The sequence below is a fragment of the Myxine glutinosa genome, chromosome 6 (genome assembly GCF_964187855.1).
Source record: "Myxine glutinosa chromosome 6, kmMyxGlut1.1, whole genome shotgun sequence".
In the NCBI taxonomy this organism is placed as follows: Eukaryota; Metazoa; Chordata; class Myxini; order Myxiniformes; family Myxinidae; genus Myxine; species Myxine glutinosa.
In genome coordinates, this window is record NC_136266.1 from 182,658,418 (window position 1) to 182,685,056 (window position 26,639).

Genomic DNA, 26,639 nt, shown 5'->3' on the forward strand with positions numbered 1-26,639 from the left:
GAAGGGCATCCGGCCATAAAAACGTTGCCTCAAAAAGAGAACCATGACAATTACAACTACATATGGGCAGGGTACAGCCCGAAGTGGAGATCGGTTTCTGAGGTTTGGGACATGGAATGTAGGGACAATGACAGGAGATCAGGAGAAGTGGTGGAAGTATTGGTCAGAAGAAGAGCGGACATATGTTGTGTGCAAGAGACGAGATGGAAGGGAAGTGGTGTGAGAATGGTGAAGGGTAGGCAGGGACAGAAATACAAGTTTGTGTGGCAAGAGTGCCTGGAGGGCGTGAATGGTGTTGGTGTCCTGTTTTCTGAGGGAGTTTGTAGACAGTGTGGTGAGTGTGACGAGAGTGAGTGATAGTTGATGATGGTGAAAATGATGATTGGAAAGCTCTTGGTGAACGTCATCTCGGGATATGCTCCGCAGGTTGGTCGAAGTGATGAAGAAAAGGCCAGGTTCTGGTGTGCGATAGAGAAGCTGATGGAAAACGTGAAAGATGAGGAATTTGTTGTGGTAGGAGGAGACCTAAATGGACATGTGGGAAGGAGTATGGATGGTTTTGACGGAGTTCATGGGGGTTACGGATATGGTGTGAGAAATGGAGAACGTGAAAGGATTTTGGAGTTTGCTGATGGAGCTGATTTGTTGATTTGTAATACTCAGTTCCAGAAAGAGGATAATAAGCTTGTTAGATACACGTCAGGTGGGTCGACGACAACCGTTGACTACCTGATGGTGCGTAGGCGAGATAGGGGGCACCTCCGGGACACAAAAGGTGATCCCGGGGGAGCAGGCTGTTTCACAGCACCACTTGGTTGTCTGCAACGTAAGGGTGAAAGGTGCGAGGAGAGCTCGGCGGGTGAAGTACCAACCGAGAATGAAGGTGTGGAGGTTGAAAGAGGTGACAGTAAGGGAGGCATTAAAAGAGAGGCTGAGTCGGGTCGAGGATGATGTGGTTGAGCTTGAAAGTGGTTGGATGTCAATGAAAGCTAGTCTGTTGGGAGCCGTTGGTGAGGTATGTGGATGGACAAAAGGACCACCGAGGCACTCGGAAACATGGTGGTGGGATGATGAAGTTGGAAAGAGGATTGACGAGAAGAGGAAGAAGTTCAAGGAGTGGCAGAAGGCGAAGGGTACTGGAGCAGAAACAGCAGAGCATGAAAGTTATAAGGCAGCCAGGAAGGCTGCAAAGAAAGAGGTAGCAAAAGCGCAGGAGGCATGTAGGAAAATGTTCGGAGAACGCTTGGATTCGGAAGAGGGTCAGAAAGCAGTATTCAGGATTGCAAAGCAGATAGCGAAAGAGAGGTGTGATGTGATGGGGGTGAGTTGCTTGAAGGATGAAGTGGGACCAATCGTTGTCGACCCAGATGGAATTAAAGGAAGATGGAAAAGATATATGGAAATGCTGTTGAATACAGAGAATGAATGGGATGGCAACATAGAGAGTAACCCTGTTTTAGGACCGGCAGAGAAGATAACTGAGAAGGAAGTTGAGGAAGCGATAAAAGCAATGAAGGGTAGAAAAGCGGGAGGGCCGACGGGAGTTGTGGGAGATATGTTGAAGGCAGCAGGAAGTTGGGGTGTGAAGAGAATGACAGAGATCTGTAATCTGGTGGTGAAAGACGGCCGCATTCCAGTGGCTTGGGAACTGAGTACCCTCGTCCCTCTATACAAGGGGAAAGGTGACCCTCTGGAGTGTGGCTCGTACCGAGCGATAAAGTTATTGGAGCATGGAATGAAGGTATTGGAAAGGGTGTTGGAGAGGAGGATAAGGAAGAAAGTGAAGATCGACGAAATGCAGTTTGGATTCATGCCAGGAAGAGGAACGACAGACGCGCTTTTCATTGTGAGGCAGTTGCAGGAGAAGTACATGGAGAAGAGGTAGAAGTTGTTTCTTGGGTTTGTTGATCTGGAGAAAGCATTCGATAGGGTACCACGCAAAGTATTGACATGGGCATTGAGGAAGTTAGGAGTGGAGGAATGGTTGATCAGAGTAGTGATGGCAATGTACAAAAGAGCGCGCACAGCTGTAAGGACGAAGGACGGGAACAGTGGTGAGTTTGAGGTGAAGGTGGGAGTGCATCTGGGGTCGGTACTAAGTCCACTACTATTTGTAGCTGTGATGGAGGTGCTGGCTCAGAACAAAAGGAGGGTTTACCGTGGGAGTTGTTGTATGCAGATGATCTGGTGTTGATTGTGGAAAGTATGGATGGACTGAAGGAAAAGATGAACACGTGGAAGGAATGTATGGAGACAAAAGGTCTGAAGGTGAATATCGGAAAGACGAAGGTGATGGCAAGTGGTAAAGCATGTGGTGAGGTGGAAAGAACTGGGAAGTGGCCCTGTGCTGTGTGTAGGAAGGGTGTCGGAGTGAACTCCATTCAATGTACAATGTGCGCTGAGTGGGTTCATCAAAAATGTAGTGGTCTGAGAGGGTCATTAACCAGTGTGGCAGCTACATTCAAATGTAAGGTGTGCACAGAGGGAGCTGCGGATGGAGGAAATGTTGAGTTGGATCTTGGAGACGGCGTGAAGCTGGATGGTGTGAAAACATTTTGCTACCTCGGAGACATGCTGAATGGAGAAGGTGGATCAGACTCGGCAACGGTTGCTCGAGTGAGATGTGCATGGAAGAAGTTTCGGGAACTGAGTGGCGTGCTGATGATGAGGGGAGTGTCATTGAAGCTGAAGGGAAAGGTGTATGCTGCATGTGTGAGAAGTGTTATGATTTATGGGAGCGAGACATGGGTAATGAACGTAGAGCAGCAACGAAGGTTCGAAAGGGTGGAAATGCGAATGGTTCGGTGGATGTGTGGAGTATCGTTGAGAGAGAGGAAGACAAATGATGAATTGCGAAAGATGATGGGAATAGAGCCTGTGATGGATGCTGTGAAGAGGAACAGGCTGAGATGGTTTGGTCATGTGTTGAGGGAGGATGAAAGTGACTGGTTGAGAAGAGTGATGGAAATGAATGTTGAAGGAAGTAGAGGACGGGGAAGACCGAGAAAGACTTGGCTGAAGATGGTGGAAGAAGAAATGCGGGCAAGGGGGTTAACAAGGAGAGATGCAGAAAATAGGGCAAAATGGAGAAGATTGTCATGGGGCCGCAAGGCTAACCCCTGCTCTAGCAGGGAAAATGGCCTTTAAAATGCATGTTGTTGTTGTTGTTGTGTATATATATATATATATATATATATATAATTTTTTATATATATATATATATATATATATATATATATATATATATATATATATATATATATATATTTTATATATATATATATTTGTGCAGCGTCTGTCCTGTCCTGTGTTGTGTGTTGTGTTGTCTTGTGTCGTCACTGAACTACTTTCTCAAACTTTTGTGAAATCGTACCAAAGTTCTGGTATGCACATATCTCTCCCGTCGGTATGTCCTAAGGGTATTTTTTTTTTTTTAATTAGGTTTACTCTCCATGAAATGGAGAGTAACCTATTATTACTGCTAGAGTTTTTCTTATTATTCTTCCACCCTATTTTGCACCTCCGAAAACTTCATAATTAAGTTTCTCAGCAACCGCTGGTCGGATTGACAGGAAATTTTCATCAAATGATCGGCTAGGCTCGTAGAATTTTATAGTGCTAATGATGACGTCATAGGACACGTGGTATGGGCGCCATCTTGTAAAACACCTTCAACTTTGCCCCTCTGTATCTCCGAAACGGCTCAATGGAAAAATTTGAGGAATGGCTCATTCTAAAGAACTCTGCAATGGGAACAAAAAACATGTGTATTGAGTATATCAAAAATGCTAACGTTAAGAGGTTAGAATTCGTCAAACACAGTTTTTCTCCCCCGAAAAAGAGATTTTTCCCCAAGATGCTTAGTGTAAAAAAACTCAGAATGCGAAAATTTTCGAAGTCATACGTCACATGGTTCGGCCGCCATCTTGTTTTCCGTGAAAAAACACAAAAAACCCTTTTTCTCCGCAACGGCTGAATGGATCGAGCCCAAACTTGGCATGCGTATTCGGATACCCATGACAAACAAAAAAGTCAGCGAGCACGACGTCATCCGACACGTGGTTTCAGAGTTATGACGTTTTAAAATCTCAAACTAGAAATGGAATCACCTCCATAATTTGTGGATGTATCGAGTGGAAACTTTACACAAATGTTCCTCATGGGGGGATGTTTAATCGTTACTTGAGACGTTTTTTTAAGTCACATGGTTTGGCCGCAATAAATAATGGGAGTTAAATTTTAAAAAGCTTGTAACTCTTGAACCACTGCATGGATCGACTTGAATTTTTAATACAATGTAGCTCTCATCGGGTGGAACAAGTGTGCAAAATTTCAAGATGATTGGATGTACGGTCGCGAAGCTAAAGTCTTTATTGTTGAAAGAGGAACAAACACACCATTTTGTCCTGCCAGGCCACATCTCCCAGTGCTTTTGCCATTTTCAGTTTTAATTTCCTTTAAAAAACATTTTCTCTGCAATAATAGGGCCGATTGAGATAAAATTTTCACCATAGGAGGCACTCGGTCTGTAGAATATTTTAATGGTAATTATGACGTCGCAGGTCACGTGGTTCGGCCGCCATCTTGTTTTTCGTGAAAACACGAAAATCCATTTTTCTCTGCAACGGCTGAACAGATCGAGGCCAAACTTTGCAAGCAGAATCGCATACCCATGACGAACAAAAGCGTCAGCGAGCACGACATCATCCGACACATGGTTTCAGAGTTATGACGTTTTTAAGCATGAACCTTTAAAACCTAGCTCCTCCCTCATTTTTGATCCAATCGAGGAGAAAATTCACAGATCTGTTCAGCATGTCAGTCTACTAAAATGTCATTTTAGAATTTGCGATAGGTCACGTGGTTTGGCAGATATCGTTAATTAAACGATTTTTTTTTTTAAAAATGGATATCTCTTGAATCACTTTATTGATCGACGTGAAACTTCATACTGTAGTAGAAGACATGAAGAGTAACAAGTGTGCAAGATTTCAAGATGATTGGATGTACGGTCTGGAAACTAGAAGTTGTTATTGCCTGAAGAAGAAGAACCACAACATTTTTTTTGACCAGGCCATGTGACATAACCACCTCACGAGCTAAGGGTAGCTCGAAATTAAATTGTCTTCGGATTTGGCAGTCGCTAGAGGGTGTTAACATTCGAATGCAACAAATCTGGGCAAATTCTGATGAATTTTCGTAAAACTACACGATATTGTCATTTACATTGGAAAATAACATTGTAAAACTCTCCGCCGCCTCGGCTTATTTCTCGCTCTGAAGTTCATCCTGTCTTCAATTTTAAGGAGAAAGAGAGGTATCTGCAAGCAATGGTGACCATCATTTTGTGGAAATCCGATTTAAAATGACGAAGTTATCCAAAATCTAACATTTTAAATGGGTGGCATTTCCAAAGTGAATCTTCCACAGGTAAAATATCCACACGTGCAGGCACACCTTGCCGCGTCAATTTGGCTCCGATTTCAAATCGGATTTCGATTGTCGTATTGCCTCGGATGAGTTAACAAAATACCACAACAAATTTGGTGACAATCATGAAAAATTTGACCAAGTACGATCGACGGGATACTTCGTTCTACGCTGACATACGGCACGGGCCACGGATGACGTCATGCAACGGCAGGACGTTCTTCCACGGGTGGCAGATATCGTTAATTAAACGAAAATATTTTTAAAAATGGATGGTGTGGGGGGATGTGTGTGTGTTTGTGTGTGTGTGTATGGATGTGCGTGTGTGTGGATGTCTGTGTGTGTGTGTGTGGGTTGGGGGGGGGGGGATATGTGTGTATGTGGGGGGGGGGGAGGGGTTGGGGTGTGCGTGTGGAGGAGGGGGGTTGGATATGTGTGTGTGTGTGTGTGTGGATTGGGGGGGGGGATATGTGTGTGTGTGTGGAGGGGTTGGGGTGTGCATGTGGAGGAGGGGGGGGATGGATATGTGTGTGTGTGTGTGTGTGTGTGTGTGTGTGTGTGTGTATGTGTGGAGGGTGTGTGTGTGTGTGTGTGTGTTGGGAGTGGGGTGGGGAGATGTGTGCATGTGTTTGTGTGTGTGTGTGTGGATGTGTGGATGTGCGTGTGTGTGTGTGTGGGTGTGAGGGGGCGGGTGGATATGTGTGTGTGTGGAGGGGTGTATGTGTGGAGGGGTGTTCGTGTGGGGGGAGGGGTGTGGGGGTGTTTGTGTGTGTGCATGTGTGTTAGGGTTGGGGGGGTGGGGGGATGTGTGCATGTGTTTGTGTGTGTGTTAGGGGTGGGGGATATGTGTGTGTGTTTGTGTGTGTGTGTTGGGGGTGGGGGGGATGTGTGCATGTGTGTGTGTTAGGGGTGGGGGGATATATGTGTGTGTGTGTGTGTCTGTGTTGGGGGTGGGGGTGGGAGGACGTGTGCATGTGTTTGTGTGTGTGTATGTGTGTGTATGTGGGTGGGGGGTAGGGGGAATGTGTGTGTGTGTGGGGATGTGTGTGTGGGGGGGGGGCATGGGGGTGTGTGTCGGGGGATGTGTGTGTGGGATGTGTCTTGGGGTTGGGGGAAGGGGGATGCGTGCTTGTCTGGATATGTGTGTGTGTGTGGGGGGAGGGATGTGCGCGTGTTTGTGTGTGTGTGTGTGTGTGTGTGGATGTGTGTGTGTGTGTGTGTGTGTGTGTGTGTGTGTGTGTGTGTATGTTGGGGGTGTGGTGTGTGTGTGTGTGGATATGTGTGTGTGTGTGTTGGGAGTGGGGTGTGTGTGTGTGTGTGTGTGTGTGTGTGTAGGGGGGATGTGTATGTTTGTGGGGGTGGAGGGATGTGTGTGTGTAGGTGGGGGTAGGGGGGATGTGTGTGTGTGTATGTGTGTGTGTGTTGTGTGTGTGTGTGTGTGTGTGTGTGTGTGTGTGTGTGTGTGTGTGTGTGTGTGTGTGTGTGTGTGTGTGTGTGTGTGTGTGTGTGTGTGTGTGTGTGTGTAGGGGGGATGTGTGTGTGCGCATGGGGGGAGGGGTGTGCGCGTGTTTGTGTGTGTCTGTGTGTGTGTGTCGGGGTTGTATCCAAGGGGGTTGTGTCAAAGCATGTCCAATGAAAGTGGGGTTGTATCACAAGTGGGGTTGTATCAAAAGTGGGGTTGTATCAACAGTGGGGTTGCATCAAAAGTGGGTGCGAGTAAACCGGTCATCACTGCCAGCAGTTTTAAAGTGGCAGTTCTAGTTGCAATTTGTTTTTTTGTTTTTTTGGAATTTTTTGGGGATTTTATTTTTTTCAACTTCAATTGTTTATAAAATGTGATTGTGTAGCGGCTACCGCTGGGTATACACAATCGCATTGCACCTACCGAGGACGCGGAGCGATCACCATGCCGGGCTCATCCAGGACGCCCGGGCATGCCTGCTCTCGACTTGCCAGGCCTCGTCCAGGACGCCCGGGCATGTCCAGACTCGCCTTTCCAGGGTTCGCCCAGAACACCCGGGCACGCCCAGCCTCGCCTTTCCAGGGCTCGTCCAGGACGCCCGGGCATGCCCGCTCTCGACTTGCCAGGCCTCGTCCAGGACGCCCGGGCATGTCCAGACTCGCCTTTCCAGGGTTCGCCCAGGACGCCCGGGCACGCCCGGTCTCGCCTTTCCCGGGCAAACGCTCCGGGATAATGTGTATATATATTGCTGCCCGATAAACGGGCTTTTCAGAGTACCCGAGTTGATTTGACACAATAAAGAAACTCGGACGAATTCCAGCTTTTTGTCGCGTCCATTCTTCCGATTTATGTTGGAGCACAGCTCCTACAATATCACGTATATTACAAATACATTTGTGCAAAATAATTGTTTGAATTATGATTGGTTTCATTTAAACCATGACAAAACGGCAACTCGGGTACAGTCATTTATCTATACTAGGGCATGCCCGTACTATATATATATCTAAAATTATATCCCCCCCCTCTATTTACATGAAATGGTTTGGTCCATTCGCAAAGCCAAAGCGAACGGCTTGCGAGTACGGTGACAATCCCCCCCCTCTATGTACATGAAATGGTTTGGTCCATTCGCAAAGCCAAAGCGAACGGCTTGCGAGTACGGTGACAATCCCCCCCCCCCCCCTCTATTTACATGAAATGGTTTGGTCCAAAGCGAACGGCTTGCGAGTACGGTGACAATCCCCCCCCCCCCCCCCCTCTATTTACATGAAATGGTTTGGTCCAAAGCGAACGGCTTGCGGAGTTTGGTAAAGAAATCGCCATAGCTCGGTAACTACTTCTCCGATTAATATGAAACCTTGAAAAGGCACATCCTCGGGTCCCCAGCAATATACCTGGCAAGTTTCAAGTATATCGGACCCGTGGTTGTCGAGAAACAGCGGTCACAGACACACAGACAAACACACACACACACAGAGATTACTGGAATAATTATAGATAGATATCGACACATCTGGGCAGTGTCTGTGTTGTCACTTAACGACTCCCTCAAACTTTTGTTTCCGTGGTTGTGAAGTGTTTTTAATAACGTTGTGGTGGTTTTGAATCACGTGGTGGTGAGGTATTTTGAATTATGTGGTGGTGGAGGTGTTTTTAAATGATGTTGTGGTGAGGTTTTTTTATATCACATGGTGGTGAGGTGTTTTTAAATCACATGGTGGTGAGGTGTTTTGAATTACGTGGTGGTGAGGTATTTATAATTACGTGGTGGTGAGGTGTTTTTAATTAGGTGGTGGTGAGGTGTTTTGAATTAGTTGGTGATGAGGTGCTTTGAATTATGTGGTGGTGAGGTGTTTTGAATTACTTGGTGGTGAGGTGTTTTTAAATGACGTGGTGGTGAGATGTAATCGGCCCAAACTTCCAGTCTGCACCTACCCCTCCCCTATGTATGTGCTGAGGGGTTCTTTCTTGAAAAAAAAAACATTCAACCTAAATCTTCAACCTAAATTGCCTATAAAAATGTAATATCACAAACACAACAAATACATTTGTGCAAAGCAATTGTTTGTATTATGATTGGTGAAAATCATGACAACACAGCAACTCAGGTACAGTCATTAGCCTCAGCTAAAATAAGCCCGTTCCTCAGTATCGACGCTTGGTGAGGCAAGCGCAGCGAGCCGAGCCAAGCTAGTATATATATATATATATATATATATATATATATATATGTATATATGTATATATATATATATAATCGGGAGATTAAATCAGACGCGGACGTAGCTTCAGGACGGTCGATCTTTAATTTTCGACAAGCTTTCGACCAACAAAGGTCTTCTTCTTCGTCGTCCCCAAGTTCATATATATATCGGGGTCCGACCATCAATCACCGATTTTGTGTGTAAGATATTTGGGTCACCTTTTCCTGTGATCACTCGCTGTTACGGCCAAAAGCGACCTCGGAAGACATATTTTGGGGCATCCAGACATCATCTTTGTTCTATAAGCAGTCATTGAGACTCACCGATAGGCATACAATATTTTTGTGAAGTTCAGCATCCTGTCTCTTGATTAAACCCATCAGAGAAGCGATAAGTCGACACGGCTAGTGGTTACTAAAAGGCACCTTGAACCAAATGCAAAAACCAATTCTCATAAACCAACACACATTTTATGTATGCATTAATTTTCAAGTTGACAGTTGAAGCCAAATAAACGAGCGCATTGAAGGCAACATATAAATTATGTAACGTCGGCATTACCTTCCAACAGTGGTATGAAAGGGCACCAGGTGGATGCCCAGAGGGGTCTTGTCATTGCCAAACTCCAGAAGCCTTATCATGTTGGCGGCGCTCCAGAATGAAGGCAAGAAAACAGAATTCGGGTGGAGATTCAAAACAAAGCTTCGCATTCTCTACCGGATTCATCAAAACAACCAGCAAATGCCCAAATCTTTTCCGACCTGAGCCACATCACACATTCATTTTCATTTCTCACATCAGATGTCCTCAGATATTGTCAATGTCAAGTTATTTTAACAAGTTTTTAGAGGCAAACCTCAGAAATGCAGCAAATTGGACAAAGTCATTTTTTGTGCTTGATAACAAGAACAGCAGCATGGGAATGGACGGAAGCTTATTACTATTGATCTGACCAAATGCAGTCTTCTTCTTCCCCAAAACGAAGAAATGTTAAAGTAGAGTGAAGGTTGTCACTGTCATTATTACAATGATTGTCAATTGTCATCATTGGTTGTCCATGTCATTTTTACCCCCCAACCCCTCAAAGCCCTCTCCTGCCCGACCCCTCACTTTTCACTACTTACCCACTTGCCTTTTTAACCCCTTCTGTCATTTCATGCTTTTAATCTTGTTTTAAATTCCGACAGATTATCTCAGGCTCATGGAGGAGCTTGTACGAGTATTTAAGTACGTAAATCACATACATGCCAAGGACATCAAGAGACATGAGTGTAACCTTATCTAACGAATGACAACGTTACGTGGTAGAGAATGGACAAACCGATAGTATATCGAAGTGATGATTACATGAGCTCCAAAAACCCTTGAGAGGTTGTGAATCAAATTTACTCGCTCGTGTTTGATGGGAATCAATCGATTGTTAAAGTGTGGTGATCCTGATTGCGGAAAAGCTCCAACAATTCCACCATTCATTCCATTTGACGATGCGCAGTCACAAACAGTGCGCATCCAAGGACAATCTTCCACAAATGTCAAGAGATGACATCAGCTTTGCAAACGCGTCTCCAGAAAGATGCGGCCATGACAGGTGCAAAGCGATACTTGTGGCAAAGCAAAGGCCGGAGCAGTACGCAACGTTTGAAGTAAAGATGACGGTGAAGGACAGGAAGACTTGGGGGGGGGGGGGTCACTGTTTTCCTCTACCCAGAATGCCCTTGTGCTGTTGCATCACAGTGAAGAACCAAATTATGGTTCTCAACTACCACAAGTTGACTTGTGAACAAGACCTAATTGCCAATGGCATTTTCTCAAACAAATCTCACATCAATACTAATCCTTCCTGCACGACACGTTCGACACTCACCGACGCAAGCAGGCGTCCACTCTTGACCCATAGCTGGCCCTGCCCAGGGGCTCTGTTCGCTCCATCACCTTATCACCCTCCTTTTGCTCTTCATGGTCCTAAACACAACATGGGGTTACAGTCGGGGTTAGTACAGGCTAAGTGGTGACCGCTGCAAACTTAAACCTTCATACCTTGGTGCTGGAACGCAGAGAAATCCCACAAAAGCTTCACACGATGATGAGGAAGCCATGATTGGCCTTTGTACCAAAATTAGGCTAGTCTCGACAATGCTTCATACACCAAACCATGCTCAATCTAAAATATATAAATCCATTACCGATATTCACCCATCTCCAGAAAAAAATGCAACATACGAATGATGACATTGCAAAGAAGTTATTTTCATGCAACCTTCATATGTTCGGCTTTTTTGGTACTTTTAACTCTTTCGCTGGCAACCATCTTGGCAGCATTAGGTTTACAAGGGAGAACCTTCAATATGGGGCATACTAGGAAATACAATGGGCACATTTGAGGAAAATGATGACAAAATGCAATCTTGTGCTGCACATAGAAAATATATGCAGCAAAAAAAGGGGAAAATAACCAAGGCACAGACCCACTCCATCCCCTGGGTTTTAAAAAACTCGCTGAGGCTTTCAAAATAGGTTGCAGCTGACTGGGAGATTGGAAGTCATTCACAACGTGCTCGCTGCAAACGAACAGCATGACACGCCAGGTACTGCAACTTCCATGTGTTCTTGGTTTGGGGCATGAAAACAAAAAGGAATCGACAAGCTTGGCGGTGCATGGAGACCAAACCGCTGCTGTAAGCGCTGACCTGCAATATTCCACCTGGCGGCGCTGATAAAGTATGGAACAAGGCCACATCAACCCCAACCCCAGCCCCACCACCGATTCATCTTCCATCTTTCCTTCCCTCCCAACACCCTTCCCTCTCAAAGGAGGCAAAATTTGTCAATAGTTAAAATTTCCTCTTGACATGGTTCACATCAATCATATAAAACATAATGTCAGTTTGTGTGTTTCTACAGATATCCGTCCCCCTTCATAAGGGGAGGTTTTAAAGTCCAATCTTTTAACACGAATGTGTGTTCGCTACGGTCTATTTTTTGGGGATAAAACGACTCAAAAAGCATTTTCCATAAAAGAGCAATTATGTCTCTTCTATCGGAATTGTAGATGGTGGCTTGCAAACCGAGCCTCAAGGGCGGTGTACAGAAGCATTTAAAAAAAAAATAACAACAAGTACACAAACATTCAAAGTACACCGCCCCCATGCCAAATAATTAAATATCCTACAGCGCGGCATTGCCGGGGCGAATCCGGCGCCCGGCAATACCGCAGTGCAGCTCATAGAGGCTGCATTGGGAGGGAGAGGTGTACACTAATTGATTGATTAATTGTGTAATGAAAATCAATAAAAGATTATCACAAAATATTTTCTTAATCAATTTGGCTAATAGCATAACTAAACCACTAGTGCTTCATCCGAAGATGTATCTTTTAGAAATTTAATTAAATAAATCATTAATAAAAAATTAAATAATTAATTGATTAATCAATAAATAATTAATCAATTAATCAATAAATAATTCAGCGATTAAATGATTAATCAATAAATCAAAAATATCCTTGATAGCCACATCACTTGGTCACTGTCATGTCCAAATATTAGCTTCCGAGCTCAAAAGGTGCCTGAGATATTGGCCAAATGAGAAAGAAAATAAATAAATGATAAATAATGATCATGAAAAAATTAAATTATTAATCAATTCGGTCACAGAACACATAAACCACCACCATTTCATCAGAATCTGTAATTGAAAAAAATAAATAATAATAATTAGTAATTAATCGAATAATTAAATACTTAATCGATTAATTGATTAATTGATTGATCAATAAATCAAAAATATCCTTGATAGCCACATCACTTGGTCACTCATGTCCAAATATTAGCTTCCGAGCTCAAAAGGTGCCTGAGATATTGGCCAAATGAGAAAGAAAATAAAGAAATGATTAATAATGAAAATAAATAAATAATAATCATTTAAAAAATTAAATTATTAATCAATTCGGTCACAGAACACATAAACCACCACCATTTCATCAGAATCTGTAACTTAAAAAAAAAAATTTTTTTTAGTAATTAATCGAATAATTAAATACTTAATCGATTAATTGATTAAATAATAAATCAAAAATAGTCTTCGCAGCCAAATCACCTGGTCATTGGCATGTCCAAATATCAGCTTCCTAACTCAAAAGGTGCCTGAGTTAATGGTCAGAAGAGAAAGGAAATTTGATTAATTAAATAAGTACTTAATTAATCGCTAATAATTAAATAACTCCTCAATTAATTGATTATTCAAAAAACAAAAAATAACGTTTTTGAAAAAGGACTTGCTCACTACTGTGCCGAAATTTCAGCTTCCTAGCTCAAAGGATGGCTGAGATATCGCCCGGACAAACAAACAAGAAAGCAAGAAAACAACCAGAGTGAAAACTGAGTACTCCCTTTCAGCATGCGTCACTGCCGAGCCCCCTTCGGTGCCCAGCAATGACGATTTGCAATGCCTGGAGATGGCATAGGAAAGGTGCGGTGTACAATAAATACAAGGCACGGGGAGGTGAAATTCACTGCACGTGATGTGCAATGTGCACAGTGTAAACCGAGTGTTCATTTACGTCTGCAGGATGTCTAATAAATAAAGACTATATAAGCACACCTGACACTAGGCCGAGGCTTCAGACTTTGGCATGCTCACAAGGCTGCACCATCGAATATTCTGTTGCAACCCATCATTTGGATGGGCTTTTTACTAGTTATTAGATCTTACAGTTCCTTTACTAAGCCGGTGAGATGGGAAGTGCAGGCCCCCTGGTCGGGGGGGTCCCGCATTTCTGGTGCGAAGCCCAGGGGTCAGCCATGCGAGGCGCGCATCTAACCGGCGCGTCATGTCGCAGAGCGACCCGGACAACCTGCTCCTTGGACAGTTCCAGGCGGGGAGTTTGACTGGCGCGGTACGCCTGTCAAACGGTAACGCAGGTGTCCTAAGCCAAGCTCAGGGAGGACGGAAACCACCCGTGGAGCAGAAGGGTGAAAGCTCGCTTGATCTTGAATTTTCAGTACGAATGCAGACCGTGAAAGCGTTGCCTCGCGATCCTTTTGCCTTTTTGGGTTTTAAACAAGAGGTGTCAGAAAAGTTACCACAGGGATAACTGGCTTGTGGCGGCCAAGCGTCCATAGAGACGTTGCTTTTTGATCGTTTGGTGTCTGCTCTTCCTATCATTGTGAAGCAGAATTCGCCAAGCGTTGGATTATTCAGCCACTAACAGGGAACGTGAGCTGGGGTTAGTGTTTTGGGGTTAGTGAACATGAGCTCGGGTTCGTTAACGTGAGCTGGGGTTAGGTTAGTGTTAGTGTTAGTGACAACATGTTTTTTGTAGATCAGGATGCAAACGAGAAATGTGATCAAATTTGCGTCTTATCCTAATCATCTGCACTCAAACTCGAGCAAATAAACCCAGTCACGTTCCAAAGATGTGGAAAAAACGAATCCAGTTTCAATAACCAATCCCAATGTTAAGCAAACGTGAAACCAAGAAACAAATAAATCATACGGATATTTTCATAGAAAAGGAAGAAAATAAGACAGGGATTTTGTTTGTACAAGAACACTGAAGAACGATTTATAAATGAAAACAAAATACTTTAGAAAGCAAAATAAATGAAAGGATAAAGCAATTGCCAGAACATGGGGACCCCAGGGAAAGCGGATGCGAGGAGGACCTTGATTTTTCAAAAGAGAAAGTACAAATTAACTTTAATGTAAATAAATTACTAAAAGAAAAGTTATGTCCGAAAGGCACCAATTCAACGAGCTTTCATGTAAACATGCCTCCCCCTATCTACAAAAAGAGGAGACATTGTCTTTAATGCAATTGGTGCCCAAAGTCAAATGACCATGCAATCCCACCCCATAAAAGACGGACAACAAGGATCTGGAACACATCCTTCAAAATTCCCGATGAAGGCCAGGATGCGGCTGGAAAATCCGACTATACCTTCATCCTTGCTGGAAGTTTAACGTACATTCGTAATGTCTTTCTGCATTTGGTGGTTCTTTGATATTTCCTTTGGAATTCATGGCACACGGCAGCGAGAATTTCCTGTCGTTGAATTGCCTATAAATGTACGTTATCCACTAGATACAGTATCCTCTTATGTCCTCATTTATTCATGTAAAAGTATAATGATGTCTCCCATTGTCCTCATTATTGTTGCAAAAATACGACGATATCTCAAAATGCCATCGACCTGCGTGCGCTCAATACGGGATGATGCCACACGAGTATTATACAAGTTGCAACAGGAGCCTTCAATATTACATGGAAAAAGGGAAGTAAAGAATAATTTAAAAGTTTAAAAGTATCGAATTGCAGACTATTCTTGGTTTCCACCTCAATCATTATCAGTTCATCTCACCTGCTCTTGCTTCTCCAGCCAACTGTCCACCATAGGGTGCGCAGTGCTTATTGACAAACGAGAAGGGTCTCTCTGAAAGCCCCCATGTTTCCGGGCCCAGCGACGGTGTGGAGGCAGGTTCAACTCGCTGGCAGCCGAAGAACTCGACCACCACATAACTTCAGTCTATAGTGCAGAAGACCAGGAGAAAGCACAAGATCAAAGACAACATGTCACAGTGTCCATGGCTGGAGGCACGACAAGTCCAAAACCCATTGCTCGACACTTATTTGTCCATTTTACAGTCCCCGTGACCATGGGTGGAGGCATAAGTCCATTTTAAAGGCCCGTCAAGTTCCCGGGGCCCAGCTAAAAAAACGTATTATATTGGAGTTAAGGTAGGTGTTGGTCAATAATGCAATACATTAATGTCGGGAAAAAGAGCATCAAAGCAAGGTTTGTTGCTTCCAAAAGAGGTTTTGCCCACAAAAGAGGTACACTCTCTCACACAATGAAAAACTCACCACTGAGTTGCCCACCACCTACAAAGCTTTCATTCGCAGCTCAATGAAATACTGTTCTCCCCTCTGGGCTGGTGCTCCTGCCTCACTCCTAGCTCGGCTTCACGCTGTAGAAACCAAAGCTTTCAGAATCATTGGAATCTCCCGTGATGAAGTTGATTCTGAGGGCCTTTCACTCACTCACCGCAGGCAGGTTGGTGGTCTTTCTGTCTTCTACAGACTCCTCTCTGGCCTTGCACCCCTTGCTCTCTCTGTCCTCCTTTGTCCTATCAGTGTCCATTCTGCTGAAAAATTATTCTGCACATATTTAGACTCTACCCTTCATTATCTTAAACATCCGAATCAAATCTACTCATAATCATTTCCCTTCAAATGTAAAATGTCTCGTCTGCTTCAGCCACTCCACGTAGAGCAATGTCTAAGCTCTTAGTCGAGCTAGGCCCTGGATCAATATCGTTGCTCTACGATGTACCCTCTCTGAGCAACTATGTCCTTCATTAGATGTGATTACCAAAACAGTACATAACAAGTACAGATACATTCAAAGTACACCGCCCCCATGCCAAATAATTAAATATCCTACAGCGCAGCAATATATCCTACAATATCTTGCAATACCGCAGTACAGCTCATTGAGGCTGCATTGGGAGGGAGAGGTGTACACTAATTGATTGATTAATTGTATAATTAAAATCAATAAAAGATTATCACAAAATATTTTCTTAATCAATTGGCTAATAGCATAACTAAACCACTAGTGCTTCATCCGAAGATGTATCTTTTAGAAATTTAATTAAATAAGTCATTAATAAAAACTTAAATAATTAATTGATTAATCAATAAATAATTAATCAATTAATCAATAAAAAATTAATCGATTAAATGATTAATCAATAAATCAAAAATATCCTTGATAGCCACATCACTTGGTCAATGTCATGTCGAAATATTAGCTTCCCAGCTCAAAAGGTGCCTGAGATATTGGCCAAATGAGAAAGAAAATAAATAAATGATTAATAATGAAAATAAATAAATAATAATCATTAAAAAATTAAATTATTAATCAATTCTGTCACAGAACACATAAACCACCACCATTTCATCAGAATCTGCAACTGAAATTTTTTTTTTTTTTAGTAATTAATCGAATAATTAAATAATTAATCGATTAATTGATTAATAGATTAATCCATAAATCAAAAATATCCTTGATAGCCACATCACTTGGTCACTCATGTCCAAATATTAGCTTCCGAGCTCAAAAGGTGCCTGAGATATTGGCCAAATGAGAAAGAAAATAAATAAATGATTAATAATGAAAAGAAATAAATAATGATCATAAAAAAAAAAATTCTTAATCAATTCGGTCATAGAACACATAAACCACCACCATTTCATCAGAATCTGTAACTTTAAAAAAAAAAAAATTAGTCATTAATCGAATAATTAAATAATTAATCGATTAATTGATTAATTGATTAATTGATAAATCAAAAATATCCTTTGCAGCCAAATCACCTGGTCATTGGCATGTCCAAATATCAGCTTCCCAACTCAAAAGGTGCCTGAGTTGATGGTCAGAAGAGAAAGGAAATATGATTAATTAAATAAGTACTTAATTAATCGCTAATAATTAAATAACTCCTCAATTAATTGATTATTCAAAAAACAAAAAATAACGTTTTTGACAAAGAACTTGCTCACTATTGTGTCGAAATTTCAGCTTCCTAGCTAAAAGGATGGATAAGATATCGCCCGGACAAACAAACAAACAAACAAGAAAGAAAACAAACAACCAAAGTGAAATCTGAGTACTCCCTTTCAGCGTGCGTCATTGCCGAGTGCCAAGCCCCCTTCCATGCCCATGCCGGCAATGACGTTTTGCAATTCCTGGAGATGGCATAGGAAAGGAGCGGTGTACAATATTGCAGATGAGGCCTCAATAAATACCTGTACAGAATTCACACAACCTCTTTTTGTCCCCGACCCTCCGACAAGGACGGAGACAGAGACGGAGATGGGGGGCGGGGGGTTTAACACATAAAGTGCTGGATTTACTGGTTAGTATGCCAGAAATGCTTCTTTGTCATCGGCTTTCTCCACCAATTAGAGGCAGCAACCTTTCATGTGTTACCCGTGTATTATATATTGTAAGAAAGGTCATGATTCGTTATTTTGGTTGATGTCAGTTTAAACTCACTTGCATACACAATACACATCTTGGCCACGATCGCGGCCCGACATGCTTAATGGGTTAAAATGAGCTACGTCCGACCGACCAACCAACCACCTGAACGATCATCTGTCCATGTACAGAGTGGCCACAAAGTCCCTATGCATAATAGTGAGTCCTATGTTACATATTTGTTTTATTTGTTTTCCAGGTATGGCTTCAGCATGATGGACACCAGTGAGTACACGATAGAAGAGAGACTTATTACTTGTGTTTGGGTTCACGACCTCGCATGAGAAGGAGCAAGTTTTGAGACATAAGGACAAGATTTTCGCAGAGGTTCGATAAGCCAGCTCTTACGCGCAACACGATGCGGGCATGGGAGAAGAAGGCTTTTTCAACAGGGAGTGTCCTTGATTTGACTTGACTTAGAGCAAGGCTCTTCTGCAGCGATTTCCCACCATTAAATAAAGGTGAAGCGTATTTTTTTTGGATGAGTGCGCTATTTACCTCAGCAATCGATCCAGGAATGTTTATTTTTGGTGCAAAGAAAATCCTCATTTTTATGAGGAAATTGAACAGCATCCTGCTCATGTCATGATATGTGCAGCATTTCAGAAGATCACTTCAAAGGACCATATTTTTTTCGATACAAGTGTCAATCACACTGCTTATTTGAACATGCTTCAGACGTGGTTTGTTCAACAACTGCGTGAGAGGTCTCGAGGCAACAGCTATCCTGCAACAAGATGGTACACCAGCATATTACGCTCTTGCAGTTAGAGAATATCTCAATGACAAATTCAGTGGATGATGGATTGGACGTGGATCCGAGATAGTGTGGCCTCCTCGAAGTCCGGACTTAACAACATGTGACAACACACTTTGTGAAAGAGGAAATTTCTCATCTCTGCCTAACAACAGTTGAAGACCTCAAAACAGCTGTCAGGGCTTTTATGACCTCCAACCTTCAACGTGGAAGAAGATATCCAGAAGAACATGGAGAAGAATTCAAATTTGTGCGGCGAATGGAGGGGAGCATACAGATAAATTCTAACTAAATTCTAACTGCGTGCATAGGGACTTTGTAGCCACTCTGAACTATTATGTACGAGATATTTCAAAAACCATTGAACATTTATCTTTCATATTGCAGATATCTATTCCTCATGACTGCACATCGGATTTTTATGTGAAAAAATAAAAAATATTTTTTCACATAAAACGGCTTTTTTGCGCGCAAAAAAATTATTTTTCTATTTTCGGAGAAAAAAAGAATTTCGCCCTTTTTCGGGAAAAATAAAATAAAATGCCCTTTTTGGTCGAAAATGTCTGGCAATGCTAAAAAAAATTAGGGAATTTTTCGAAATTTTAAACTGCGATCGAAATTTGTAACTGCGATCGAAATTTTTAACTGCAATCGATCTCAAAAACAAAACGTTGCGTCCACTTGCATGCGTTGCGTCCCCAGCGTGTACAGCAGTGAGGCGGTGTACTACAGTGAGAGAGTGTACACAAAGTGTGAACAAGTCTCCTATCAAGATGAGTGCTGCTCTTCGTGACAAGTGGCTGAAGGAATTCAACGCTGGCGGCGATGGGGCCACCTTCAAGTACGTGTCGAGTGACACGGCTTTCTGTTGAGCTTGTGAAAAGACTTTCCGGGCGAAGCAGAAGTCTGAGCTGGCCCAACATGTCCGAGGAGACCGCCACAAGAGCAACTTGGCCTTGAAGAAGAAGAGGACGGTCACGCAAGCCACCATGGAGGACTTTGGTGGCGGAAAGAGGCACAAGTGCGACGTCGTGGCTCATGAGCTGTGCCAGGCCATGCTGGCCGCTGGCATCCCATGGTCGAAATTGGAAAACCCTGCCCTCCGGTCGTTCCTGGAGAAGCACATCACTCTCCAGATCCCCGATGAAAGCTGGATTCGAAAGCACTACCTCGACAAGTGCTACGACGAGGCCTTGGCGGGGATCCGTGCCGACCTCGGACAGCAGCCCATCTGGCTGTCCGTCGACGAGACGACCGATTCGGCAGGTCGATATGTGGCCAACATCATCGCGGGACGCTTGTCCAAGGAGGGGTACTTTCGTCCCCACCTCGTCCAGTGCATGTTTCTGGAGAAGACCAACTCCGGGGAGATCGTGCGTGCAGTCAATGACACGCTGCGCTATCTTTGGCCTGATTTCAAGCCGGAGTGCCTCAAGGTCCTCGTCAGCGACACCGTGGCCTATATGATCAAGGCCGGCCATGCCCTGAAGGAACTCTTCCCGGACTTGCTGCATGTGACTTGCGTTGCCCACGCGCTCCACCGTGTCTGCGAGACAGTCCGAGAAATGTTCAAGGATGTCAACGACCTGATTGCCACGACGAAGAAGGTGTTCGTCAAAGCCCCGTCGCGTGTTGTCTTTTGGAAGGAGCAGCAGCCCAATCTTTCTCTCCCCCCGGAGCCCATTCTGACTCGGTGGGGGACGTGGATCGACGCCGCGGTGTTTTACGCCGAGCACTTCGAGGCCGTCAAGGACATTGTGGACCAGCTGAACGATGACGACGCGATGGCAATCCGGAGTGCCAAGGACCTGTTCGGAAAGGCGGACATCAAGCTCAGTTTGGTCTTCTTAAATGCCCATGTGTCGTTCATCCCGAAGATCCTTAAGCAGCTGGAGGTGGCCGGCATGGAGCTGGCCAAGGCCTTCCAGCTCCTTGATCAGGCCAAGGAGGAGCTCGAAAAGATCCGAGGCTGCCGTAAGGAGATCCTGCTCACCAAGTTCAAGGCGGTGCTGCAGCGCAATCCCGACATTGGTGTGCTGAGGACAGTGGCTTTGATCCTGGATGGAGATCAGCACGGATCTGAGGTTGGTGTGCCGGCTGGAGTCAAGCTTGCTGACATCCCCCTCTTGAGGGACTGCCCCATCGTCAGCGTCGACGTGGAAAGGTCCTTCTCCGTCTACAGAAACGTCCTCACCGACCGCCGACACCGCCTCACCAAGGAGAACATTACCAAGATAATGATTTCAAACACCTACTTTAACCGTTCCTAAAAGGGTCTTGTCAATTTCTTCTAGTCCTCTACTTATCAAACAATGCGGTTGCAATAAAGGTACCTGAACGTCATTTTTTACCTGTTTACTAGCCCAGAGTGCTTAATGTTGTGCAGGAAAAAGCTTACCATTTTTTGTTCTTTTTTTGACTGATTTCTGAAAAACTTGGTAATAAAAAAAAAATGAATAAAACGGGGGAAAAAAATATTTCGGGATTTTTTCACATAAAAAAAAAAAATTCCGCTTTTCAAAACATTAAAGGCCTATTTTCTTAACATAAAAATCCGTAGTCTATGAGTCATGACATTATCTCAACCTGATTAGATTATGGTTGTGATTGGCTGAATTATGTTGCCATGGCAAACATCTCGGTAGCTTGGCTTGTGTACGCGATATTTCAAAAACTGTTCAAGATTTACTTTTATACGACACAAATCTATTCCTCATACCACCCAAAGGTCACGGAACTAGAATATCATCAGCTCCTTGTGATTTATAACTTATACTCTGACAAATAACAGGAAACTCCATTAGCTTTACCTATAGGTACCTGGCACGGTTCTGTCTGCTTACCCCCCACATCTATTACCATTCCCAGATCCTTCACCTGAGTCACATGCTCCAGGACTGCCCCGTGCATTAGAAAATCCTGGTTATTCTTACCCAACCCCAGCACCTTACATGTCCTGATGTTCAACTGCATCTGGCAATATGTTGCCCAATCAAAGAAAGTATCTGCATTTCCTGAATGTGATCAACCCCTCTCTGCTATCTACCTCAACTCCAAGCTTGGTGTGATCTGCAAATTTGGAAAGCCTAATCTTAGCCTCCCTGTCCAGATCATTAATGTAAAGAATGAATAATAACGGTTCGAAAATGTATTCCGAGGATACCCCACTACATAATCCTCCCAAACAGATATCCTCCCATCCACAACCACTCTTTGCTTCCACTCACGTAGCAAATTTCCAATCCAGTTGGCTCGATACTACCTGCTAATCCACAAGCTCTCACCTTAACCAACAACCTTTCACAACGACTCCCTTCTTGATCGCAAGCTTGAAAACTCCCTTTTTGATCCTCTGTCATTTCTGTCTGTGACTCTGTCTGTGACATATGTCATTCATGTCTGGATCTGTGACTTCTTGTTCTCCCATCAGCAGTGTGTACGCGATCATGTTACTCGCTCTGATTGGGCATCGCTCAATGCAGGAGTTCCTCAAGGAACATGCTTGGGACACATCTTTTTTTTTAGCAAGGATCAATGACGAACTGCCATCTGATCTACTGTATACATTCAAGTACGTAGATGACTTAACACTGGGTTCAATGCAGTCAACCACACAAGCTTTCAAATATACAATGAGCAGCCAATCATCTTGTACAATGGTCTCAAAGTAGTATTTTCAGATTAAACCCTGCAAAATGTGTCAGAATGGACATTTCATTGATGCGAGATCCTCCAGATGAGCCAATGGTGTGGATCGGAAACCACGAGGACCTTGATATCATATGCACAGTGAAAACGTGCTAATAGTAAACTCTACATGTCACAACTCTCGAGATGGCATTGTTTACCATCCCCAAGACTTCCTCACTATTTTAGGTCATCTCATCTGGATTATCAAAAATATGAACTTATAAAATGGGCCGTGATGTAGAGATGTCTGTCTGTCCAGTCGTCCATCCGTCCATCCGTTAACCTTTTGCTATTTTTGCTACTCCTCCCTTATCTCCAAGCTAATTGTTCTGAAACATGAAAACAACAAAACAAACAACAGGCATTTTAAGGCCATTTTCCCTGCTAGAGCGGGGGTTAGCCTTGCGGTCCCCATGACAATCTTCTCCATTTTGCCATATTTTCTGCATCTCCCCTTGTTAACCCCCTTGCCCGCATTTCTTTTTCCACCACCTTTAACCAAGTCTTCCTCGGTCTTCCCCGTCTTCTACTTCCTTCTACATTCATTTCCATCACTCTTCTCAACCAGTCACTTTCATCCTTCCTCAACACATGACCAAACCATCTCAAACTGTTTCTCTTCACAGCATCCATCACAGGCTCTATTCCCATCATTTTTCGCAATTCATCATTTGTCTTCCTCTCTCTCAACCGCACATCCATCGAACCATTCGCATTTCCACCCTTTCCAGCCTTCGTTGCTGCTCTACGTTCATTACCATGTCTCGCTCCCATAAATCATAACACTGTTCTGAAACATGAATACAAGACAGTATCCCGCACAATCGCTTGGGCTTCGATTTTTCGATTTCGGATCATGGGGGCTCCCAGGGAGGGTTACCCCCAAACTTCAGATCTCTACTCGTCCCCGATTTCCCAACCGACTGCTCTGAAACCTGAAATAGCCCTTCTACATAATGTCCCGCACAACCGTTCAGGCTTAGATTTTTTAAATTTCAGATCATGAGGGCTCCTGGAAGGGGTTACACCATGACTCCACCCCCAAACTTCGGATCCCTACTCCTCCCTTATTTACCAAACAATTGCTCTGAAACATGATACAGCACATCTGCTCGATGGTCCACAGGATCGCTCAGTCTTAGATTTTTTTGTTTTCCTATTTTTCTAATTCCTGATCATGGGGCTCTCGGGGGATGGGGGTTACCCCCTGAAACTTCGGATCCCTACTTGTCCTCTATTTACCAAACGATTGCTCTGAAACATGATAAAGCCCTTCCATGTGATGGTCTTCGAATAGGCTTCGATTTTCCGATTTCAGGTCATGGGGGCCTCCCAGTGGATCAGGGCGGGCTCCCAGGTGGATTCCCCAAAATCGGCAGAGGTCTGAACTACAACCTCAGGAGATGACCTTCCTCCCACTCGGGCTATTTTTACAAGTAACATTCCATCGCTTATCGAATATGCAGCACCTGTGTGGAGCAGAACACTTTCAGACAATTTGGCTTTTTCAATCTCATTCTTCCCTCCAGGGCTTCAAGACAGCTGTTCACCACCATCTCAGGTCAGCCCCCATGCACAACCATGATATTTTCTACCCCATTAACCTTCATCAAGCCCACCTCTTTCTGGGTTCCCAGTTTTTCCTTCCACTTCTGTTACTGAGAGTTGTAGCTGGTTCATCTTGTTCACCCCATGTGCCCTTCCCTTTCCCACAATCTTCCCCACATTCCTTTCTTTCTCAAAGTCTCCCTCATTTTGTCCTTTAACCCCATGCTGTTGGAGCGTTCCCCCTCTCTTTCTGTGTTCCAGCTCCAACACAAGCCTAGACACTGTATACAAACAAAGCATCCTGGAATCCATTTTGAAATTCCTCTTCAGTTCTGCTGTTTCCCTGTTCGTGGACCCAAGCTATCGCTGGAAAATTTAAGTTCCCCCCAACTCAACACTCTACCCCCATCAGACTTTTGAATTTTTAGACAATTCCATCAGACACTTCAGTTTCACTTCATTTATATGAATCCCACTTTCCTGTTTTTCTCTCATACCAGGAGCCCTACAAATACATGACATCCGACGAGTATCTGACTATTGAATTCTTCCAATCACTAATCTCAATCCACACAGAATCCTCTAATGTCTAAATCTCTGCTCACTTAACATAACTAGCATGACTCAGCGGGCCTCACCACACGGCGTTTCAGAGGGATAAGCATAATTTACCATTTCGGTGTCTTCAGGGCCATTTGGGTCTTCAGGGTCTTTTGGATCCTCTGGGCCTTTAAGGGTATTTTGGGTGTTTTGGGTCTCCGGGGTCTTTTGGGTCTTCGGTGTCGTCAGGGGCTTTTAGGTCTTAAGGGTCTTTTGTTTCCTCAGGGCCTTTCAGAGTCTTTGGGGTATTTTGGTTCTTTGGGGTATTTAAGGGTATTTTGGGTCTAAAGGGTCTTGAAGGGTCTTCAAGGTGTTTTGGGTCTTCAGGGTGTGTTGGGTCTTCGGGGTCTTATGGGTCTTAATGGTGTTTTGGGTCTTCAGGGTGTTTTGGGTCTTTTGGGTCTTTGGGGTCCTTTGGGTATTTTAGGTCTTCAGGGGTCTTGGGGAATTAAAGGGTCGTCAAAGGTCGGAGGGGTCTCAGCAGTCTAAACGTAATTAAGAGGGTTAATGAAGAGGGTGTTAATTTTATTTGAAGATGAAGAAGACGTTTTTGTCGCATATTAACAAACAAACATAACGACATAACGACATAACCATATGCGTTTGCTCTATTATAATTTTGTTATTTGAAGAAGAAGAAGACGTTTTCATCGCATATAAACAAACAAACATAACGACATAACCATATACGTTTGCTCTATTATAATAAGATTCCTTACTCTCAACACAATATTGTTTTTTACCCAGATTGCCACAGCCCCTCCTATCTTCCCTTTACATCTTGTGGGGTACCCTTCTAGTGCTGCCCTCCAACTACCATCCTCATGAAAGCAAATCTCAATTACTGCAGCTACATCATTCTCCTACCTGCCGACTTTTGCCTCAACTCCCTCAACGTTGTTATTTAAACTCCTGGCATATTGGTGGATAATATCCTTAACTTTCCTCCACCTGTAACGATCCTGTGTTACCTGTCCACACAAGCCATGCCATAAGCAACAGTTCCCCCATCAACAGTATCTCCACCTCCTCTCATTTAAAAAAAGCCCCAATTCCCTCTTCAATTTACATTGCAAACTTTGCTGCCCCCTTTCTGTTTAGCCAATCACTATCATTGTAGAAACATTTCCTTTTCATCCTAAACGGCTCCGAGTGCTTTGAAAACCCCAATCCATGCTGTCCACACTATTTCTCCAACCACAGGTTGAGATCCATCGCTCTACTTGCAACTTGCATCGCTCTACTTCCCCACAGTCATACATACTTGGAAGAATCCCAGAAAAATATGACATTGAAACCATTTCTGTTAATTCATAACCCAATAATTCATACCCCAATAATTCATACCCCAATAATTCATACCCCAATAATTCATAACCCAATAATTCAAAACCCAATAATTCATACCCCAATAATTCATACCCCAATAATTCATACCCCAATAATTCATACCCCAATAATTCATACCCCAATAATTCATACCCCAATAATTCATAACCCAATAATTCATAACCCAATAATTCATAACCCAATAATTCATACCCCAATAATTCATACCCCAATAATTCATACCCCAATAATTCATACCCCAATAATTCATACCCCAATAATTCATACCCCAATAATTCATACCCCAATAATTCATACCCCAATAATTCATACCCCAATAATTCATAACCCAATAATTCATAACCCAATAATTCATACCCCAATAATTCATACCCCAATAATTCATACCCCAATAATTCATACCCCAATAATTCATAACCCAATAATTCATACCCCAATAATTCATACCCCAATAATTTATAAACCAATAAATTCATACCCCAATAATTCATACCCCAATAATTCATACCCCAATAATTCATACCCCAATAATTCATAACCCAATAATTCAT

At 43.4% G+C, this 26,639-nt stretch overlaps 1 protein-coding gene across 6 annotated transcripts in view; it reads right to left on the minus strand.

The window, feature by feature from the left end:
* Window positions 1-26,639, minus strand: part of LOC137429011 (partitioning defective 3 homolog) — a 455,854-nt gene that overhangs the window by 281,588 nt on the left and 147,627 nt on the right. For 5 of the 6 annotated variants that reach the window (XM_068118986.2, XM_068118985.2, XM_068118982.2 and 2 more), the window contains exons 5-7: window positions 15,459-15,623; window positions 10,964-11,061; window positions 9,661-9,750 (exon numbers count right to left, since the gene is read on the minus strand). In XM_068118986.2, coding sequence (XP_067975087.2) covers window positions 9,661-9,750; window positions 10,964-11,061; window positions 15,459-15,623 — 353 coding nt within the window. The remainder of the gene's footprint in view (window positions 1-9,660; window positions 9,751-10,963; window positions 11,062-15,458; window positions 15,624-26,639) is intronic. The other variant, XM_068118984.2, reaches the window with a different exon arrangement.